The sequence below is a fragment of the Capricornis sumatraensis genome, chromosome 8, assembly GCF_032405125.1.
Source record: "Capricornis sumatraensis isolate serow.1 chromosome 8, serow.2, whole genome shotgun sequence".
NCBI lineage: Eukaryota > Metazoa > Chordata > Mammalia > Artiodactyla > Bovidae > Capricornis > Capricornis sumatraensis.
This window is the reverse complement of record NC_091076.1, coordinates 24258904-24278715: the sequence shown is the minus strand read 5'-3', so window position 1 is coordinate 24278715 and position 19812 is coordinate 24258904. Positions and strand designations below refer to the sequence as shown.

The 19812-nt window shown below is 40.1% G+C and overlaps 1 protein-coding gene across 1 annotated transcript in view; it reads left to right on the top strand.

The window, feature by feature from the left end:
* HPS5 (HPS5 biogenesis of lysosomal organelles complex 2 subunit 2) overlaps window positions 1–19086 on the top strand; it is a 44426-nt gene extending 25340 nt beyond the window's left edge. The window contains exons 13-23 of the mRNA XM_068977647.1: window positions 340–463; window positions 1295–1444; window positions 3273–3350; window positions 3663–4243; window positions 5232–5352; window positions 5555–5710; window positions 6675–6794; window positions 8367–8480; window positions 10239–10345; window positions 15802–16072; window positions 17630–19086. Coding sequence (XP_068833748.1) covers window positions 340–463; window positions 1295–1444; window positions 3273–3350; window positions 3663–4243; window positions 5232–5352; window positions 5555–5710; window positions 6675–6794; window positions 8367–8480; window positions 10239–10345; window positions 15802–16072; window positions 17630–17690 — 1883 coding nt within the window. The 3' untranslated portion in view covers window positions 17691–19086. The remainder of the gene's footprint in view (window positions 1–339; window positions 464–1294; window positions 1445–3272; window positions 3351–3662; window positions 4244–5231; window positions 5353–5554; window positions 5711–6674; window positions 6795–8366; window positions 8481–10238; window positions 10346–15801; window positions 16073–17629) is intronic.
* The last annotated feature ends 726 nt before the right edge of the window (window positions 19087–19812 follow it).

Sequence of the window (19812 nt, the reverse complement as noted above, 5' to 3'; positions counted from 1 at the left end):
ACTACAGTTTTGGGGGTCCTTGTCTTCACTTTTCGATGTTCAAGTATTCCTGTGGCCGAACTCTTGAGAAGAGATTAATAGAGACTCTAAACTTCCTTTATGACTATGGGGATTCAGGGTTAGTAGGAAAAACTAAGGTACCTGTCTGAGTGTTTTATATGTGGACCATCTTGAGCATCTTATAAACCTGTGTTCCACTCATTTGTATTTGGGTCAGTTGTGATTTTGGTATTGAATCTTTTATTTCCTTTGGTTTATTCATTTCAGAATTTCTTTAAAGATTAAAAAACTCTTCGTGTGATTAGATTTTGTTTCTTTTCCCTGATTCCATTCATCCAGATAACGTTTCTCACGCATCAGTGACGTTTGAGACGGATAAAAGTGAAACTTTTCTCCCCTTCGGCATTCCATTATCATTTCGTTCTCCGTCTCCTCTTGTGTCTCTTCAGGCCGTCAAGGAGAGGTAAGCTCATTAGTCTCGTCATTTAATCCCATTTCTGGTTTTACTTCTGTTGTCATATTAAGCATGTCTGTGCTGAGAATAGAAAGACATTTTAAATGACTTAAAAGGAAGTCACTAGGTTATCCGTCATATATAGCCTGTTATGTGAAGTTGTTAACTTCTCATTTCAATTTTGGGGAATGTAACTACCCTCAAGATTGTTTGAGTAGCTGGATATTAGAGTTGTTACAAATGTGCTTCCCACCTTCCCCTTCTCCCCCAGACTGGGCAAAAGTTTAAAAACCTTTTCTTCCCCTCATCCTTGATAGGAAAAGTTTCCACATAGCATTAGTCATTTCTTAATCATTTCTCAGTTTGGGCTCAGAGTTGGAGACTCCTCAGAAATCTTTCTAACTACTCTGTGGGCCTGGGATTGACCATGAAAGAGAAGACTTTGTGCCAGGGCTGCTAAACTGAGTTCTACTGGATACATATTTGCTTTCCAAGAAGGATAAATGCGACAAATGAGCAGTTTCATGAAGAAATTCTATGGCTTAGGATGATCACATGCAGAAACATTGCAGGCACAGCTGGAAATAAAGACCTTTTCTTTAGGGCTGAATCAAAGTAGTTTAGTAAACAATGTCCATCCTTTTTATATTATAACATTTATGTGGGCCCTATGTGAAATATGTAGTTTGGTTTGGGAAGTTGCAATAAACAGAGTCTTGTTAGTAAGTCCCGGTTCCCTTCAGAGACTAACAGGAACATAGAGAACTCGTGTACTGAAATTCTCATTCTTGGCAGTAATGAGACCTTTTTCACGTTAGTTTATTGGTATTTGACCTCCAGTGTTTCCAGCTTTGTGCGTAAAACTACTGAGAAGATTGGCACCCTTCATACAAGCCCTGATCTGAAAGTGAGACAAGAACCTAGGGGTGATGAGCAGTCCTGTGAAGAGGATGTGAGTCCAGTCACTCGCCCAAAGGAGGAAGACACTGAGTGAGTTGTTGCTGAGAAGTCTGTGTAAATTCTAGAGGACATAGTTGTCAGTTTGAAGAGAGCCATAAACTACATTTTTTTTTAAAGAAGAAGGCACACTATAACTCTCTTCATTGTAGATTGTGTAGCTTATAAAAATTGTAAATACTGCAGAGTAAGTACTGGAAAATTACATCAACCAATAGCAAGTCTGTTGAGATGGATTTTTTTGTGTGGCCATGCTGTGCAGCCTGCAGGATCTTAAGTTCCTTGATCAGATGTCAAGCCCATGTGCCCTGCAGTGGAAGCAGAGTCCTAACCCCTGGACCGCTAGGAAAGACTTCCTGAGACATAATTTTAATCGAGCACCTCTTCTGTCTTTCCCCTGAACAACTTCCCCCACCTCCAGATCTCTTCAAATGTCTAGGGTGTTAACAAAGGTATTAGAATAGGATGACCAGGGATCGAGGCCTTGTTCTGATTCTGCTTCTGACTAGCACAGTGATGTTGGTGAGTAATGCTCTCTGGCCGTAAGACAAGAGCTTTGGCATTGATGATGATGTGTATCTTCCAATGATATGCTGGTGGCATAGTCCTTGTGTTGTGGAGTTGCAGCAGAGCTCTTAGACTGGCACAGTGTATCTTATCTTTTCTCCTCCTTTTCTCATGGTTCAGGTGATCTGGGCATTGGAAGTACACAAGCTCAGCATCACCAGGAACTGAGACAGACTCATGGAGTGAGTGTGTATTGGACAGACAGATGGGATAAAAGGGCGTTACCTTTAGAGTAGCTTAGTCATGAAACCATATATATAAATGTCAGAAAAAAGTACAGATAGTGCTGTGGCATTTATATTTAAGGCAGCCCTCAGTCTGAACTGAGCCGACCTTTCCAGCCTCATTTCTAGCCACATCCTTCTGCTGCTGCTAAGTCACTTCAGTCGTGTCCGACTCTGTGCGATCCCATAGATGGCAGCCCACCAGGCTCCCCCGTCCCTGGGATTCTCCAGGCAAGAACACTGGAGTGGGTTGCCATTTCCTTCTCCAATGCATGAAAGTGAAAAGTGAAAAGGGAAGCTGCTCAGTCATGTCCGACTCTTCGCGACCCCATTGACTGCAGCCCACCAGGCTCCTCCGTCCATGGGATTCTCCACACAAGAGTACTGGGGTGGGGTGCCATTGCCTTCTCCCCACAACCTTCTAAGCACTTGGAATTCTAGTCCCGTCAGAGAACTGGGTGTGGACACCTCACTGGTTTTCTTCACGCCGTTTCTCCCACCTGCAGTGTTTTCTCCCCTTGTTTCCTAAGGCAAATACTACCTCCTTGGGGATCTTGATTGCCTGTGTGCTGTGCTAAGTTGCTCAGTTGTGTCTGACTCTTTGTGACTCCATGGGCTGTACCCTGCCAGGATCCTCCGTCCATGGGATTCTCCAGGCAAGAATACTGGAGTGGCTTGCATGCCCTCCTCCAGGGGATCCTCCTGACCCAGGGATTGAACCCGTGTCTCTTATGTCTTCTGCAGGGGCAGGCGGGTTCTTCACCACTAGCCCCACCTGGAAAGCCCTCTTGATTGCCTAGTCAGAGTAATTATTCCTTTTTCTGTGCCCAGAGCACAGTGCTTATTCTGCTCTTTAGCATTTATGTTGTTCTCTTTGGTAATAGAGTTTTTTTTTCGTGCCTTTCTTTCTGCCTTGAGCTTACTCATCTTGAAGCCATGGACCATTTGTTTTTATACTTGTCTGTTTGCTTCATGTAACATTAAGTACAATAGGCACCATTTAGTGAGCACTTAGAAGTGTTTACCCAAGGAAGTTCTAATCCCCTGTAACTTTTTTCATACTTTTCTAGAGAAAAAGAAGAAATAACTAGTTGCCCTCCAGAAGAGGACAAGTTCCAAGAGCTCACAGTGGCAACAGCAGAAGCAATGTGAGTATTTGTGAATGAAGTTTTATAGTAAGTAAGAATGACTTTTTGAGATCATAAGTAATGGTCCTGGGACAGTATGGGGCAGAGATAGCTTCACTGGGCATTGAAATTCAAGAAGTAGTACTAAGTTAATGTTCTCTGTGTTGTGTTTATACTAACATCATTTTTATTTAAAGAGTTGAAAAAAAATATTGAAAAGTAACATTTATTCAGATAAGTAATATTGTCTGTGTTAGGCTTATTTAACATGAAACAATTTGTTTTTGAAAAACCACACAAAATGTAAGTTTCTTACTTGTCTGTCTTGTATAGGACCAAGCTACAGGACCCACTGGTTTTATTTGAACCGACGTCCCTGAGAATGGTTTTACGGGAGTGGCTTTCACAGTTAGAAAAGACTTTTGCCATGAAGGACTTTTCAGGCATTTCAGATACTGGCAGCTCATCCACGGAATCAAACCAGGATATGCTATTGCTTGATGAGTCAAAAAAGGGAATATTAGATGAAGAATATGAAAAAGAAGAAAGGGACTCTTTAGGCAGTGAAGAAACTACTGATCAAATAGCATGTGAATCTGTAAATAGTCTGAGGGAGCCCTTGGATGATGACGTTTTCCAAATATGTTCTCCTTGGAGTATAGCAGACAGTCTTCAGAAGGATCTGGCCGAATTGACAACATTGTGTTTGGAACTGAGTGTATTCAATTCTGAGATCAAAAGTACCAGTGGGCATGGCGACCACAGTCTGCAGCAGTGCTCTCTTGAAATGCTGACTTGTCAGTTTCTAAAGAAGTACTTTTTTCTTCTGGATTTGAAAAGAGCGAAGGAGAGCATCAAGCTGAGTTACCCTAAAAGTCCTTGTGTTTGGGATACTTTTGTTGAAGGATTGAAAGGTAATAATCAGATTGCCTTACTAAAGATAAAAATTTGTATAGCGGTCAATAGCATGTTGACATGCTTAAGTTTAAAGAGAAAAAGGTAGAAATCATCTCTTCTGGTCAACCATCCATTTAGTTTTCTACTCAATTTAATTTTGTTTTCTGTTGAGATTGTTCCCTTTTTTAAGAAATTGATCTACAACTCAATTTAGTTTTAAATAGTTCTTGCAGCTATTATAAGAAATTGGTTTTATTTTTCTCACAGTCATTGAGAAAATGATATAGCAGTGTTGGAGAAGTTGGATTTAAGTGAAATTTCATAAATGCTGATATGTGAAAACCAGAAAATCCCTAACATAACTTACTGATAGAGAGATTGTATGTCCTGTTTATTAAGTACTTACACGTGCTGGTTATTAACGTTAAACCCTTTTCTGGCATCGTTTCATTTCTTCCTTCCGACACTTGGAGTGGATGGTGGCATTCTCTTTAGTAGGTGAGGAAAGTCAGGCACAGAGAGATCATAATATCTGAGCAGGCTCAAGTGCTGTGATACTTCATAGTAATGCAGATAGAATAGTTTATTTCTTGCTAATATATCCACCCAGGACAGACGTTCCAAAAGATGGATTAGGGATACCAGTTCTAGAAAAAAAATTAAGGAATTTGACATTAATGGTACATATGTACTAGGTATATATACTATATAGCTTATATATGTAATATGGATAACACATGTAAAATGGCTTTTTCAATAGTAATAGTCACTTACATATTGGTTATCTGTTCCTTTGTCTTACTGAACATGCTTTGCCTCCCAGTTTGATTTTAAGGTTCTTAAAAGCAGAGATTGTCTCTCGTGTTTTTTGTCTTTCCTGTGATGCTTTACAAATGTTGTTGGGACTTGCACACAGTAGGTAGAGGACAAGTGATTGTTGATTAATATGTTCGTGAATTAAGTTTTTTCAGCTGCTATGAGATGAAGGGATGCTTTGTCTTTTAGAAATGGTGAGTTCCAGTCCTACACATATAAAGATGGAAGAAGGAGACCTTCCAACAAGATTAAAGTTATTGGAGGACTCGGTTCCTTTTGACAGTCCTTTGTTGATTGCGTATGCTGCCCGGTGAGTGGTCCTGTATGTTGTTCATATGCATTAAAGTCCAGGCATTTTCTTGGTCTTAGTCTCTAAAGTTTTCCTCTATCACATGTTGAGCAGCTTCTTGTTAGTATATTTGTTTTCATTTCTAATAAATATGTAGATAATGTAACCAAGTTATATTATCTTACTGAAGTTGGAGACTAATGTGTTTTGTTTTTAAATGCAGATTGTATGAGAAATTTGGAGAATCAGCCCTTCGATCCTTAATCAGGTTTTACCCATCCATTTTGCCTTCAGATGTCATGCAACTTTGTCATCATAATCCTGTTCAGTTTTTGGCCTATTTAGACAGTCTGGTGAAATCAAGGCCCGAAGATCAACGGTGAGAAGGAAAGAATATTTGCAGACTCTCTTTCTTTATAAGGACTTTCCTTTCCTTTGTGGCTCAGCTGGTAAAGAATCCACCTGCAATGTGGGGGACCTGGGTTCGATCCCTGGGTTGGGAAGATCCCCTGGAGAAGGGAACAGCTACCCACTCCAGCATTCTGGCCTGGAGAATTCCATGGACTGTATAGTCCATGGTTTTGCAAAGAGTCGGACAGGACTGAGTGACTTGACTTTCATTTTCTCTTGATAGAGCGTTGTTTCTCTCATATAATCAGTTGAAACCTGTTTATTGTTAACTGCTACAGAGTTGAGGTACCTGCTGTAGAAGAGGAGGATTTTGGCAGTCATGTACCCTCTTTCACAGATCACAGTACGCATCGCACATGTGCCCCTAACCATACTTCTCTGTCCTGCCCCTCTCCCTCTCAGAGAGTCTCAGATCAACAGTGTGAAGTTAAACTCCTGCTTCAGGGCCTAGGCCAAGACTGATAAGCTTCCTTGCTTTCCCTGCCAGTGAGTGGATTTTCTGCCACCTTTTTGTGATGATATCCCAGCTTTCTGTGGGTGGCTCTCAGTTCCAGCTCTCTCAGCCTCTTTGGGCTGAGGCCTCTTTTCCTATCTCTCCGTGGCAGTAAACACACATGTCCCTAGATTATTGAGAATGGCAACTTCCCCTTTCCCCTTTTCTGATTGGTTCACATTTGATATACTAGTATTTCTTTCTTTCTTTCTTTTTCTTTTTTTGGCTCTTTGGTGTTTTCCTTTTTATCTTCAAGCTCAGCTGTTCACTTAAAAGGCTATTAGACTTTCACCAGCACTTCTATCCATTTTGTAGCAGGTTTTTCAAGTTGTTTCGTCCACTATATTGATCCCTTAATAACATTCTCGTCACACCTGCACATTTTATCTTTCCTTTCTCCGCATGAATATTGGTGATTTTCCTCTCCACGTTTTCTTAGGCCATCCTTCCTTGAGTCCCTTCTACAACCAGAGTCTCTAAGGTTGGATTGGCTGCTGTTGGCTGTGTCCCATGATGCTCCCCCAAGCACCAGCGCTATGGATGATGACGGAAACCCCAGGTACGAAGGATCAATTCTAAGCTTGGTGCTCCTTTGGAATGGAACTAGTTTATTCACATAGAGCATTCTGGGCTTGCTTTAGGAACAGCTGTGGAAGAGAGGTACCCAAGTCATGTTAGTAATCAGACTGAGTGTACTGCCTCGTAGTTCTGAACATTTGTTTTGAATCACAGACCCTTTGAGAATCTGATGATTCCTGTCAGAAAAATACGCATTCATGGAGAATTTTGCACATGATTTCAGAGAATTAAACTTGGCCTCTGAAACTCTTCCATGGACCAACATTAAGAACTTGGTGATTAAACTTGTGCTAGAGGGAAAAGTGTGTGTGTATTTGTGTGTTTTCTTCCTAGAAATTTGCCAAGGGATTTCTAGACAATGCATAACCTAGGAATTTTTTTTCTTTTTTCTTTTTTAAATTGTGAAAGTAAAATAACACCTTTATAGGAGACTTGGAAAATACAGAACGAAGTTACATATAGTTCCACTGTATGTTACAGTTATTTTTTAGTTGGAGTTTCAACATCAAACTCGGAATAATTAATAGAATGAATAGAAAAGTAGAAGGATTTAGTAGACCTGAAAAGCACTATGAACCAATTCAACATAGTTAAGATTTATACAATTTTCACACAACAGCAGCGTATAAATTCTGTTCAAATTCCAAAAGATTATAAACCAGGCGACAATGGAACATATCCAGGGACATAAAACAAGGTGCAGAAATTTCATGGTCTAAAGGTATTGAAATCATAGAGTCTGTTCTCTTATCACTGTGAAATTATGTTAGAAAGCAATATCAAAAGATATTTGAAAATAACCCGTGTATTTTCAAGTGCAATGTCACATTTATTGAGAGAGATTTTTCACTCAGCCATAGAAAGCCTTAATAAAGTTAAAAGAAAAGACAGAGATGGTGGTTGCAGAGGAGAGGCACTTAATGAGAAATTAATATAAAAATGAGAAATTAATATCAAGGATACTTTAAAAGCCCCATGTATTTGGAAATTAAATGTCCACTTTGGAATGATTGGTGTATCTAAGAATCTGTAACAAGGAAAATTAAAAAACATTTGTAACAGAACAAAAATAAAAAGAATTTATCAGAATTTGTTGCATGCAGCTGAAGCTGTTCAGTGCAACCAAATACAATAGAGAGTCTTGAATAAGGTATTTAGAAAACCCAGAATTCATAAAAAATACATATTGATGCTTGTAATATATCAGATACGTTCTTTATGTTTTCTTCCTAAAGAAACTTTTTAAAAGTTCCCAAAATGCCTGTCTTACTTGCCTAGAAAAAAGGTCTGAAAAGATATAAAATGGCTATCTGTGAATGACAGAATTTTGAATTTTCTTTTGATTTCTAAAATGTATAATTAAAAAAAATAAACAGGTATTTGTCATAGGAAAGAGCGATTTTAATGTTTTAAAAGCCAAGTAGAAATATTTGAAAAATATAATGATGGAAAGAATATAATTAAACTTCTATTCTTACCTGTTAGCTGACGAATAAGCATTTTTGTAGAGTTTATTTCCTATCTAATTTACTGATATTTTTTCAACTCTCAGGCCTCATTCCCACTTGTTTTCCTGGGGTTACAGTCAGCTCATCCTTCATCTGATTAAACTCCCTGCAGATTTTACAACGAAAGAGAAAATGACTGACATCTGTAGGTCTCATGGGTAAGTGAGAATTTTCCTAGAAGCTGAAGTTAAGGTTAGAGTCATTTTAGTTAATAACTTTGTAGTGAAGGGACTGAAGGTATATGCTTTGTCATTTATTTTTTGGCTAAAGTGCTTCTTTGTTTTAAGGTGCTAATAGGCATCTTTTTTTTGTTTTAAATTTTGAGCATATTTTATTTTGTGTGCACATGAGACTGGTCCTTGCTTGTCCCTCTCTCCCCCTTCTGCTTAGCTGGTCACTCCAGTTCTCAGGTGTAATTAGTTAAGTACCAGGCTGTGTGATACAAGTTGTAATTGATACAGTTTCTGGGAAGGGAGAGATCAGAGTGGGCTCAGTAGAACTTCTGGTGAAGGACTCAGGGAGGAGGTGAGACATGGAGGTAAGCCCTAAGAATGGGGAGGGTTTGTATTTAAGAATGAGCCAGGTAGAGGGCAGGTCAACTGAGACAAACAGCAAGATCAAGGCCATGAAAACTGACATGGCTTTTTATCGGTGCATAGTTCATGAAGTAGTAGGCACTTTTTATGCATATTTGTTCGTTGGTAATGAGGGATGAGACTGGCCAGGTGGTGGGTCATGAGATCATATAGGACCTTGAAAGGTGGTTAAAAGAATTTATGATCAGCGGAGACCCTTTTAAACTTTTTGGTACAAAAATGCATGACAAATGAAGGCTTCTGGTTCATACGTGAGAAAGATTGGAGACAAGAAATCAAGGCCAGCTAGGAACCTGGTGGAGTAATTCAGGTATGACTGAATTGATTCCAGGGCAACAGAAGGAGCACAGCCGGTGGGGCATGTCAAAGCAACACACAGTGGGAGCTGTAGGTACTGGTATAGGAAGTGAGGAAGCGGAGAGTCAAGGAGAGCTGCCAGAGTTTGCATGTTTGCAGAAGGAATATGCTCGTTTTGTATTAAACCTTAAAGTTTATAAAGTATATAAGCTTAAAAGTCTGATAGTTGGGGCTTGGCCTTGAGTGCATGCTTAGTCGCCCAGTTGTGTCTGACTGTGTGTGGCCCCATGGACCATAGCCTGCCAGGCTCCTCTGTCTATGGGATTTCCCAGGCAATAACACTGGAATGGGTTGCCGTTTTCTCCCCTGGGGGTTCTTCCCAACCCAGGGATTGAACACAAGTCTCTTGCATTGCAGGCAGATTCTTTACTGTCTGAGCCACCAGGGAATTAGTATTTATCACTAACTTTAATTTTTGTTTTTTCATAAGTGCTCTAGTTTCTGAGGGAATGAAAGTATTCTAAAAATATTTTATCACGCTGTCCAGTATGGTAGTCACTAGTCACATGTGGCCATTAAGTCCTTGAAATGCGTATTGGTCAACTGAAGAACTGGCTTTTAAATTTACTGAGTGACTTCACTTTCACTTTTCACTTTCTTGCATTGGAGAAGGAAATGGCAACCCACTCCAGTATTCTTGCTTGGAGAATTCCAGGGACGGGGGAACCTCATGGGCTGCTGTCTATGGGGTCGCACAGAGTTGGGCACGACTGAAGCGACGCAGCAGCAGCAGCAGCAGGGACTTCCCTGGCAGTCCAGTGGATGAGACTCTGTGCTTCCAAGGTGCAGGGAGCATGGGAGCCATCACTAGTTGGGAAACTAAGATCCTACATGCCTCATGGCACAGCCAAAAATAAATAAATGTAAATAGCCACACGTGGCTAATATTACTGTGTTGGACAGCACAATGCCATATAAATTCACTGCCTTTTATTCTTCTCACCAACTTTGGTCTCTTTAAAGTTTCTGGCCTGGATATCTTATTCTCTGTTTGGAGCTGGAGAGAAGAAGAGAGGCCTTCACCAACATTGTGTATCTGAATGATATGAGCCTGATGGAAGGGGACAATGGTATGTAAATTCCAATTGGTTACTCTTGGTTATAGTATTTTAGAAATCACTACAGACTTTGCGGTAAAGAAATGTGGTAAACATTTTAGTGATCATATTCTTTATTCTAGCTACTTGTCAAATTCGTGGAGTTTTTTTGATCCTTACTACTTGGTATATCGTGAAATCCTAACTAGAAATAAACTGCAGGCAACTTTTCTATTTCATGAGTGCCTAATGTGTGAGGCATTCTACTAGATGCTTTTCCATCTAGTTTAAATGAAATAACAAATCTGTGGGATAGTTACTATTATTTCTGTTTTACAGAAAGTATAATTGAGGCTCAGAAAAAGGACAGTTAGTTTCCCCACAGTCATAACAACTGGTCACTGCTGGAACTGATGTTCAGGCCAGGTCCAACCATCTCTAAAGCTCGTGCTCAGGTTTTTTTCTCTGCATCATGTTGCCTTTTTACACAGCCCAAAGTTAGAGATCATTAAGATGAACTTAGAGTAGCAGTCAGATTTTCCTAAGCCTCTACAAGTATTCAGGTACTTTTTTTTTTTTTTTTTTAAATTTTCATCCATTCAGTACAGATAAAATGACAGGACGCCGGGATTTTGACTCATTGAAGTCTGAGAGTTTACCCTACACTCAGAGAGGCGGTCTTGGTCTGATTTGTAGTGTTGCTTTATTCATCTCAATGCAGAGATACCCACAGCATGACATCAGGATCCTTCATGTAGCAACGTGACCTACTGGCTTTTTCATTTCAGCACTGTTGGTATAGAAGAAGGAAAGTTAGAACCGAGCAAAGAAACCAGGTGACTGGCAAGGGTTAGCTTCAGATGTCCCACTATCACAATAGTAACTGAAAATATCACCTAAAATTCTTCCTACCCAGATAAAAGTACTCTTAATGTTTTGGTAATATAATAATAATAATAGCTATTCTCACCCTTGGTATATTAAATGAGGGTCTTTTCTTGACATTTCTCTCTCCTAACTCATTTCATCACTTTAAAGCTTGTTGATCTTACTGCCCAATATATATCTCATAAGTTTTTCCAATTAAAACTTTGTTATTGAGATAACATTGGTTTATAACATTATATAAGTTTTATGTGTACAACGCTTTTCACTTTTTTGTAGTCTATAGAGTGGTCACTGGTAAAAATGTACTTTCCATCCGTCATCAAGTTTATTCCATTTACTCACTTGACCCTGCCCTGGCTCCATCCCCTCTGGTAACCACTGCTCTCTCCTCTGCAGCTGCATGTTTGTTTTTGTTTGGTTTCTTCATTTATTTTATTTATTTTTTTGTTTTGTTTTGTGTATTCCACCTGTAAGTGAAATCATATGGTGTTTGTCTTTGTCTGACTTATTTCACTTAGCATAATACCCTCAAGGTCCATCTATGTTCCACCAATGGCAAGATTTCTTCTTTTTTTTAATGGCTGAGAAGTATTCCGTCGTCTGTGTGTGTGAATCACATCTTCTTTATCCATTCATCTATTGAGGGGCACTTCAGTTGATTCCACATCTTGGCTATTGTAAATAGTGCTGCGGTGAGCACAGGGGTGCATGTATCTTTTCCAGTTAGTGTTTTCATCTTCTTTGGATAAATATTAGAAGTGGGATTGCTGGATCAGATGGTAGTTCTGTTTTCAGGTTTTTGAGAGACCTTCCTGTTTTTGACAGTGGCTGTGTCAGTTTACACTCCCAGCAGTGTACAGAGTTCCTTTTTCTCTGCATCCTTGCCAATATTTGCTATTCGTAGACTTTTTGATGATAGCTATTATGTGTGAAGTGGTATCGCATATGGTTTTGATTTGCATTTCTCTAATAATCAGTGATGTGTAACATCTTTCCACGTGCTTTTCACGTGTATGTCATCTTTGGGGAAACGTCTATGTAGCACCTTTGGCCAGTTTTTCATCTGGTTGTGTATTTTTGGTTATTAATCCCTTACCATTTTAAATATCTTCTCCCATTTGGTAGATCATCTTTTCATTTTACGTTTGGTTTCTTTTGCTGTGCAGAAGCTTTTTAGTTTGATGTAGTCCTATTTGCTTATTTTTGCTCATTTCCCTTGCCTGAGGAGACCTATCTAGAGAGATATTGCTAAGTTGATGTCAAAGAGAGCTGTTTCTGTGTTTTCTTCTAGTTTAATGGTTTTGAGTCTATTTAAGTCTTTAATCCATTTGGAGTTGGTTCTTGTGTATGGTGTGAGGTAGTGGTCTACTTTTTTTTTTGCCTCATGCAAAAAAATGTCCCCAACAGTGTCCCCAACACCATTTATTTAAGACACTATCCTTTCTCCATTGGATGTGCCTTGTTCCTTTGTTTTGTATTAATTGTTCATGCATGTACGGGTTTATTTCTGGACTCTCAGTTTTATCCCATTGATCTATCTATCTGTTTTTCTGCCACTACCATGCTGTTTTGATTACTATGGTTTTGTAATATAGTTTGAAATCAAGGCGTGTGATATCTCCAGCTTTGTTCTTTTCATTCAGGATTCTTTTGGCTATTTGGGGTCTTTCATGGTTACATATAAATCTTAGAAATTTTTGTCTTATTTCTGTGAAAAAATGTTTCTGGGATTTCAGTAAAGATTGCATTGAATCTACAGCATGCTTTGGAAGTATGGACATTTTAACAGTATTAATTCTTTCAGTCCCTGAGCAGGCAGGATCTTTCCGTTTATTTGTGCCTTCTTCAGTTTCTTTCCACTTCGTCTTATAGTTTTCAGTGTACAGGTTTTTCACCTCCTTGGTTAAACCTGTTCATAAATATTTTATTCTTTTTGTTTTCATTGTAAATTGAGTTTTCTTAATTTCTTTTTCTGCTAGCTCATTGTTAACGTATAGAAATGCAACAGACTTTAAAAAAAATTTTTTATTTAGTTACTTTTAGCTGTGCTAGGTCTCCACTGCTGCATGGGTTTCTCTTTGTGGGTTTCTCTTGTTGTGGAGCGCAGGCTCTAGGTGCCCAGGCTTCAGTAGTCGGCAGCATGTGGGCTCAGTCGTTGCATCTCCCGGACTCTGGAGCACAGTACAGGCTCAGGAGCTGTGGTGCATAGACTTAGTTGCTCTGTGGCATGTGGGATCTTCCTGACCCAGGAATCGAGCCCTCAACTGTGTCATTGACAGATGGGTTCTTTACCACTGAGCCACCAGGGAAGCCCCTGCAACAGATATTTGAATGTTGATTTGTACCCTGCAGCTTTATTCATTTTTTATTTCTAATAGTACTTATCTTCAGGGTTTTCTGTATATAAAATTACGTCATCCACAAATAGTGAGTTTCACTTCTTCCTTTCCAACTTGGATGCCTTTGATTTCTTTTTCTTGCCTGATTGCTCTACTGGAAGAGAATGGTAAGAGTGGGCATCCTTGTCTTGTTCCTGATTTTAGAGGACTAGCTTTCAGTTTTTCATCATTGAAAATGATATTCGTTGTGGATTTGTCATATATGGCTTTTTTATGTTATGTTATGTTCTTTCTATGTTCACTTTATTGAATTTTTTTTATCATAAATGGGCATTGAATCTTGTAACATGCTTTTTATGCATCTATTGAAATGATCATATGGTTTTCATCCTTGATTTTGTTAATGTGGTGTTTATGTGAATTGATTAGTGGACACAACCCTCCTTGCATCCCATGACATGTGGGATCTTAGTTCCCTGACTAGGGAACTAAGTCTGTGCCCCTTGCATTGGAAATGCAGAGTCTTAATCACTGGATCACTGAAGAAGTCCTCCTTTTTTAGAATTTTAAACTCTTTGTAAAGTATTCCTCTGTTCATTCATTTTTTCCCCTCTGTTCACTTTTATTCCAGAGTTCATTGAACTGCCTCTCTGTTTTGCTCTTTTTTTGTAGCTCTTTGACTTTCTTCATGAAGGCTGTTTTGAATTCTCTTATCAGTTAGCTCACAATAATCTGTAACTTTAAGTTTGGTTACTGGAGAATTGTCGTTGTCCTTTTGTGATAAAGTGTTTCTATGGTTCTTCATGATGTTTGATGAAATTGTTCTCTGCTGGCAAGTAACCTCTCTGCTTGATTCTGCTAACACAATAGGTTAGAAACTAGAGGCCTTTCCTTTGTATTCCAGCAGATGGCGCCTTAGCACACGTTTTGGGTCTCTCTCGCCTCAGCTGCTTCTGTTTATGCTTGAAAGTCCGCACTTGGTGCCCTCCACGTCTGACTGCCCTGTGGCCTTTATTATCACTTCTACCTGTGGGGCCATGGATGCCTTACTTCTGCCAGTGTTGCTGGCATAGCCGCCTGGCGCACCTCCTGCTCAGGGTCCCTTGAGTGGCAGGCTCCACTGCTGTTGTGGAGGAGGCGGGGAGTAGAGCGGGGTAGCCGTGTCCAGTGTCCTAAGATTCCTGGGCTCTGCGGCTTCGGGGGTGACTGGAGCGTGTGTGCTGCCTACCCCGCTCCTCCAACCTCTCTGGGGCTGGAGGTCTGGGCGCTGTGGGCCCCGTCTCTATTGTTCCCTCGGTTCTGCCGCCTCTCTGTGTTCCCGTTCACCACCTTTAGTTGTGCATTTGTGTGGGAAATTCTCCAGTGTCTCGGTGTGCTGGACACAGGCACCTTTGTGGTGTGAATGTTTATGTAGGATGAATGGGGGAGACAAAGGTAGCTTTTCGCTCCACCATGTTACTGAGGCTCAGAATGGTTCTTTTAGAGAAAAATTGGGTTATGTAGCTCTCCTCCTTGAAACTCCTTACGCTTGACTCAAAGTCTAGATTCTTACGCTGGTCCTTTATGGCCTGGCCCTGTCATCTTATTCTCAATCCTCACCACCACCTTTGAGTTCCTTGAAATCACCTAGTTTCTTCCTGTGTCATCTTCCATGTTTCCTTGATCAGAAACGTAAGCTCTTTCGCTCCTCCTTCCCAACACCTTCCCTGCACGTATGTCACATGCATATGGGTCATATGCACACACGTGGTAAACTTGTCTCATCTTTCAGCTCTTTGCTTAAATGTCACTCTCATAGAGCCCTCCTCTGATCCTCAAAAAAAAAAAAAAAACTGTCCAAAACTTGCTAGTCTCTCAGATGGCTCTTTGATCTTTTCCTTTATAGCAAGCACTGAGCACAATTTATAAGGGTAGATTTGTTTGCGTGTTTACTAAGTTCTTTCTCCTTCACTAGACCATGAGCTCCGCAGCAGTGCAGGGCTCATCATGTCTGTTTCACAATCATATTCAGTGCCTAGCATGGAGTGTGCCCTGTGTTATTACCGCATGATCAAATGAAAGAATGTAGAGGCTAATTTCATGGCTTCTCCTTGTCTTGAGCTATTTATTCCACAAATATTCAGAAACCAGCTTTGTGTCGGGATGGTGAGATTATGTTCTCTTAATATTTTTATGTTTTTGTATGAGACATTTTTCCAAATGGTTTCTCCTGTATGCAGGCAGAGTGCTCAGAGCCCACATTGTATCTGTGTGTTTGAGTAGGTTGGATCCCAGAAACTGTGGAAGAGTGGAAGCTTCTCCTGCATCTGGTGCAGAACGCAAGCACAAAGCCAGCCCCCCAGCAGTCACCAGATGGGAACTTCAGCGATGGGCCTTCCCCTATCACTGTGGAGAATGTGGCCCTCCTGCTGGCTAAGGCCATGGGCCCAGACCGGGCCTGGTCACTGCTCCAGGAGTGTGGTTTGACCCTGGAGCTGTCAGAGAGGTTTACCAGAACCTGCGATATCCTGAGAATTGCCGAGAAGAGGCAGAGGTAATTAATGTCTGTCTGTCCTGCCCTTGTCCTGCCCTGTCCACAAGCACTTGGGGAGTGTAGAATCCCACAGATTTCAGAGGGGACAGGACTGTATTGATCACATAGTCCCAACCCCTCACAGATGAGGGGACAGAGACTTCTCTGTTGACTTAGGTGATTAAGAGAAGAGGCTAAAGTAATACTTCGTTCATAGTTGTGACCAAGACACTTGTAGGTCAATGTGAATACCCAAATATGATGTATAGTCAGTTCTTGAAGAATATTATTTGTACCGCATACCTAATACCTGCTGTGCAGGAGACCAGGGTTTGAGCCCTGGGTCGGGAAGATCCCCTGGAGAAGGGAATGGCAATCCACTCCAGTATTCTTGCCTGGAGAATCCCATGCGTGGAGGAGCCTGGCGGGCTACAGTCCTTGGGGTCGCAAAGAGTCGGACATGACTGAGTCACACACACACACACACACACACATACACCTAATCATCTCAGTCAGTTTTTTTAAAAAAAATTTTTAGTTTTAAAAATTGTGGTAAAATACAGATAACATGAAATTTACTGTCAACCATTTTTAAGTAGTTGGTTCAGTAGTGTTAATATATTCGTGTCATTGTGCAGTTAATTTCCAGAACTTTTTCATCTTACAGAACTGAAACTGTCCCCACAATTCCCCCTCCTCCCTCTGCCCGCTCCCTGGCAAGCACTGTTCTTTCTGTCTGGGACCATAGTGTGTGTCTTTTTGTGGCTGGCTTATTTCGCTTAACATAATGTCCTTAACTGTGTTGCAGCATTTGTCAGAGTTTCCTTTTTTTCTGGGACTGAGTAATATTTCATTGTGTGTATATAACCACATTTTGTTTATCCACTCATCTCTTGATAGACACTTGGGTTGCTTCTGCCTCTTGCTATTTTGAGTAATGCTGCTGTGAACATGAGGATACAAATCTCTCTTTGAGACCCTGCTTTCAGTTCTTTTGGGTGTATACCCAGGTGTGGAATTGCTGGATCAGATGGTACTTCTGTTTTTAATTTTTTGAGACACTCCTGGACTAATTTCCATGGATTCCGCACCATTCTGCATTTCCACCAGTAACGCACAGGGGTTCCTGTTACTCCACACCCCCAGCAACACTAGTTATTACTATTATTTTTTGATAGTTAGCTATCCTAATGGGCATGAGGTAATACCTCATTATGGTTTTTATTTGCATTTTCCTAGTGATTAGTGGTGTTGAATACTTTTTCATATGCTCGTTGGCCATTTGAATGTCATCTTTGGAAAAGTACCTGTTCAAGTTTTTTGTCCATTTTTAAATTGCATTATTTGTTTTTTGTCATATGAGTTCTTTACATATTGTGGATATTAACCTCTGAGATACATGATTTACAAATATTTTCCCGTATTGTATAGGACAAGGTGTCATATTCATAGGATGCCTTTTCACTCTGTTAGTTTTGTCTTTTGATGCACAGAGTGTCAGCTTTTTGAATCCTTTACTTCTGAAAAGAATGAACAATGACAACTAAATTTGCTTGTTTCTTTTCTTTGGGATTTCAGAGCCTTGATACAAAGCATGCTCGAGAAATGTGATCGGTTTCTCTGGTCTCAGCAGGCCTAGTGAAAAAGACGAAGCAGGGCGTCACAACATGTTGAGAAAGACTGAGCTGTGCTCCCGAGCCTCCTGAACACACTTGTTCTTGAAGGAAAGGCCCCACCGGGGATCCCAGCACCTTTTTGGGAGCACCTTCATCCCTGTCTGTTACCTCTGCATTTGTGGCTCGATTTGTGACCTCAGCGTTTTTCAACCAGAGTTGGATTTTGAAAGGAATCAGTCCTTGTTTGCTAAAACAAAATGCTCTGGAAGGAAGCAGAATGTGAATATCCCCAGCTGTGCAGCCCTTATGCTGGACAATAGAATTATTGGTTTCTTGTTGGTGGACTAGGGTGATTCTTTTCATGTCATGACTGCTGTGCAGGGAGCAAAAGTTTCTCAACCTGGTCATATGAAGACATACCATGTAGTTGATAGAAATTGAATTCCTTTCTTTTCTTCTCTGGGATACTTGAGAAATTACCAAAGTAAGACCTGGTAGAATGTAATTAACATGTAAAATAAGTGAAACACTGAAGATTCAAATTAAATGTAAAAATGAAAATTAATAATTGAGCTAATTTAGAATATATTTTTTTCTAGTACTTGATATTTTCTAGTTGAACCTATATAAAACTAATTCATTTCTAGAGCTGTTTTACTCCAGTCTTTCCTAAATAAAGTAGCCCAAAGGAATCATGCACTTTTAAAATTTGTATTTTAAGGACCATGATACAGGCAGGCTGAGTATTGATAAAGACTATAGCAAGTGCTTGTGTTATTTAAGCCAAGTACTAGATTACCATTTTCAGGCTTCTGTGTACTTAACACAGCATGTTTTATTAATAATAAATGTAAAATCTGATTTAAAATGTTACTTGATTAGAATGTAGACATGAGGTTCATTGTGTGTAATTTTCAGGAGAGTGTGATGTAAACTCAGCATGGAATAGGCAAAATGTTGTATACATTGAATGATTCACTTCTTTTTTTTTTTTTTTTCATTTATAACACAGCCAGAGAACTAGAGACACAAATTGCCGTCTGACAGTTTAGAGAGTTAGTTCCTTCCTAACTGTTAGGAAATCCTAACAGTTTTGGTCACCGGTGTGTGGCAGGGTGTGTGTGTTGTGTGTTTCCCCACACCAAGGGATTCTCCAGTACCAGCTGAGTGTCCTTTCCACTCATCAGAAAGTCAATCCAGAGATGGCATTGAATTCTGCAGGTTAAGGGCTCGTTTCCACAAAACTGCCAGCACCTAAGATGCCAGTCACAAGTCCAGGTTGTACACTGTACGAGCGTCCCTCTTTTTATTGCACTTTGTTTTGTTGTTCTTTGCAGATACTGTTCTTTTTTTTTTTTTTTTAAACAAATTGGAGATCTGTGGCAGCCTTCCATTGAGTAAGTCTATCAGTACAGTTTTCCAACAGCATTTCCTCACTTTGTGTCTCTGTCACATTTTTGTGATTCTTACAAAATACAGAGTTTTTCACTATTACTTGTCATGGTGATCTTTGTCAGTAATCTTCATCATTACTGCTGTAAATGTTTTGTGGCGTTACTGCACCCACGTAAGGCAGTGAACTTAATCGAGAAATGTGTGTTCTGACTGTTTCAACTGATGTATTCCCCATCCCTTTCCCTTTCTTCAGGCCTTCCCATTGCCTGACACACAGAAATAGGCCAATTAATAACCTTATAGCGGCCTCTTCAGTATTCAAGTGAAAGGAAGAACTAGTTACACATCTCTCACTTTAAACCAAAAGGTAGAAATGATTAAGCTAAGTGAGGAAGGCATGTTGGAAGCTGGAGTAGGCTGAAAGCTAGGCCTGTTGCATCAAACAGCCAAATTATGAATGTGAAGGAAAAAGTATGTGATGGAAATTAAAAATGCTACTCTGATGACTAGAAAAATGAGAAAAAAGTGAAACAGCCTTGTTGCTGATACGGAGAAAGTTCTAATAGTCTACATAGAAGCTCAAACGAACCAGAGCATTCTCTTTAGCCAGAGTGTAATCCACAGCAAGGCTGAGAGAGATGAGGAAGCTGCAGAAGAAAGCTGCAGAGGTTGGTCCATGAAGGTTAAGGAAAGAAGTTGTCTTCATAACTTTTGTGTAAGGTGAAGCAGCAAGTGTTGATGTAGAAGCTG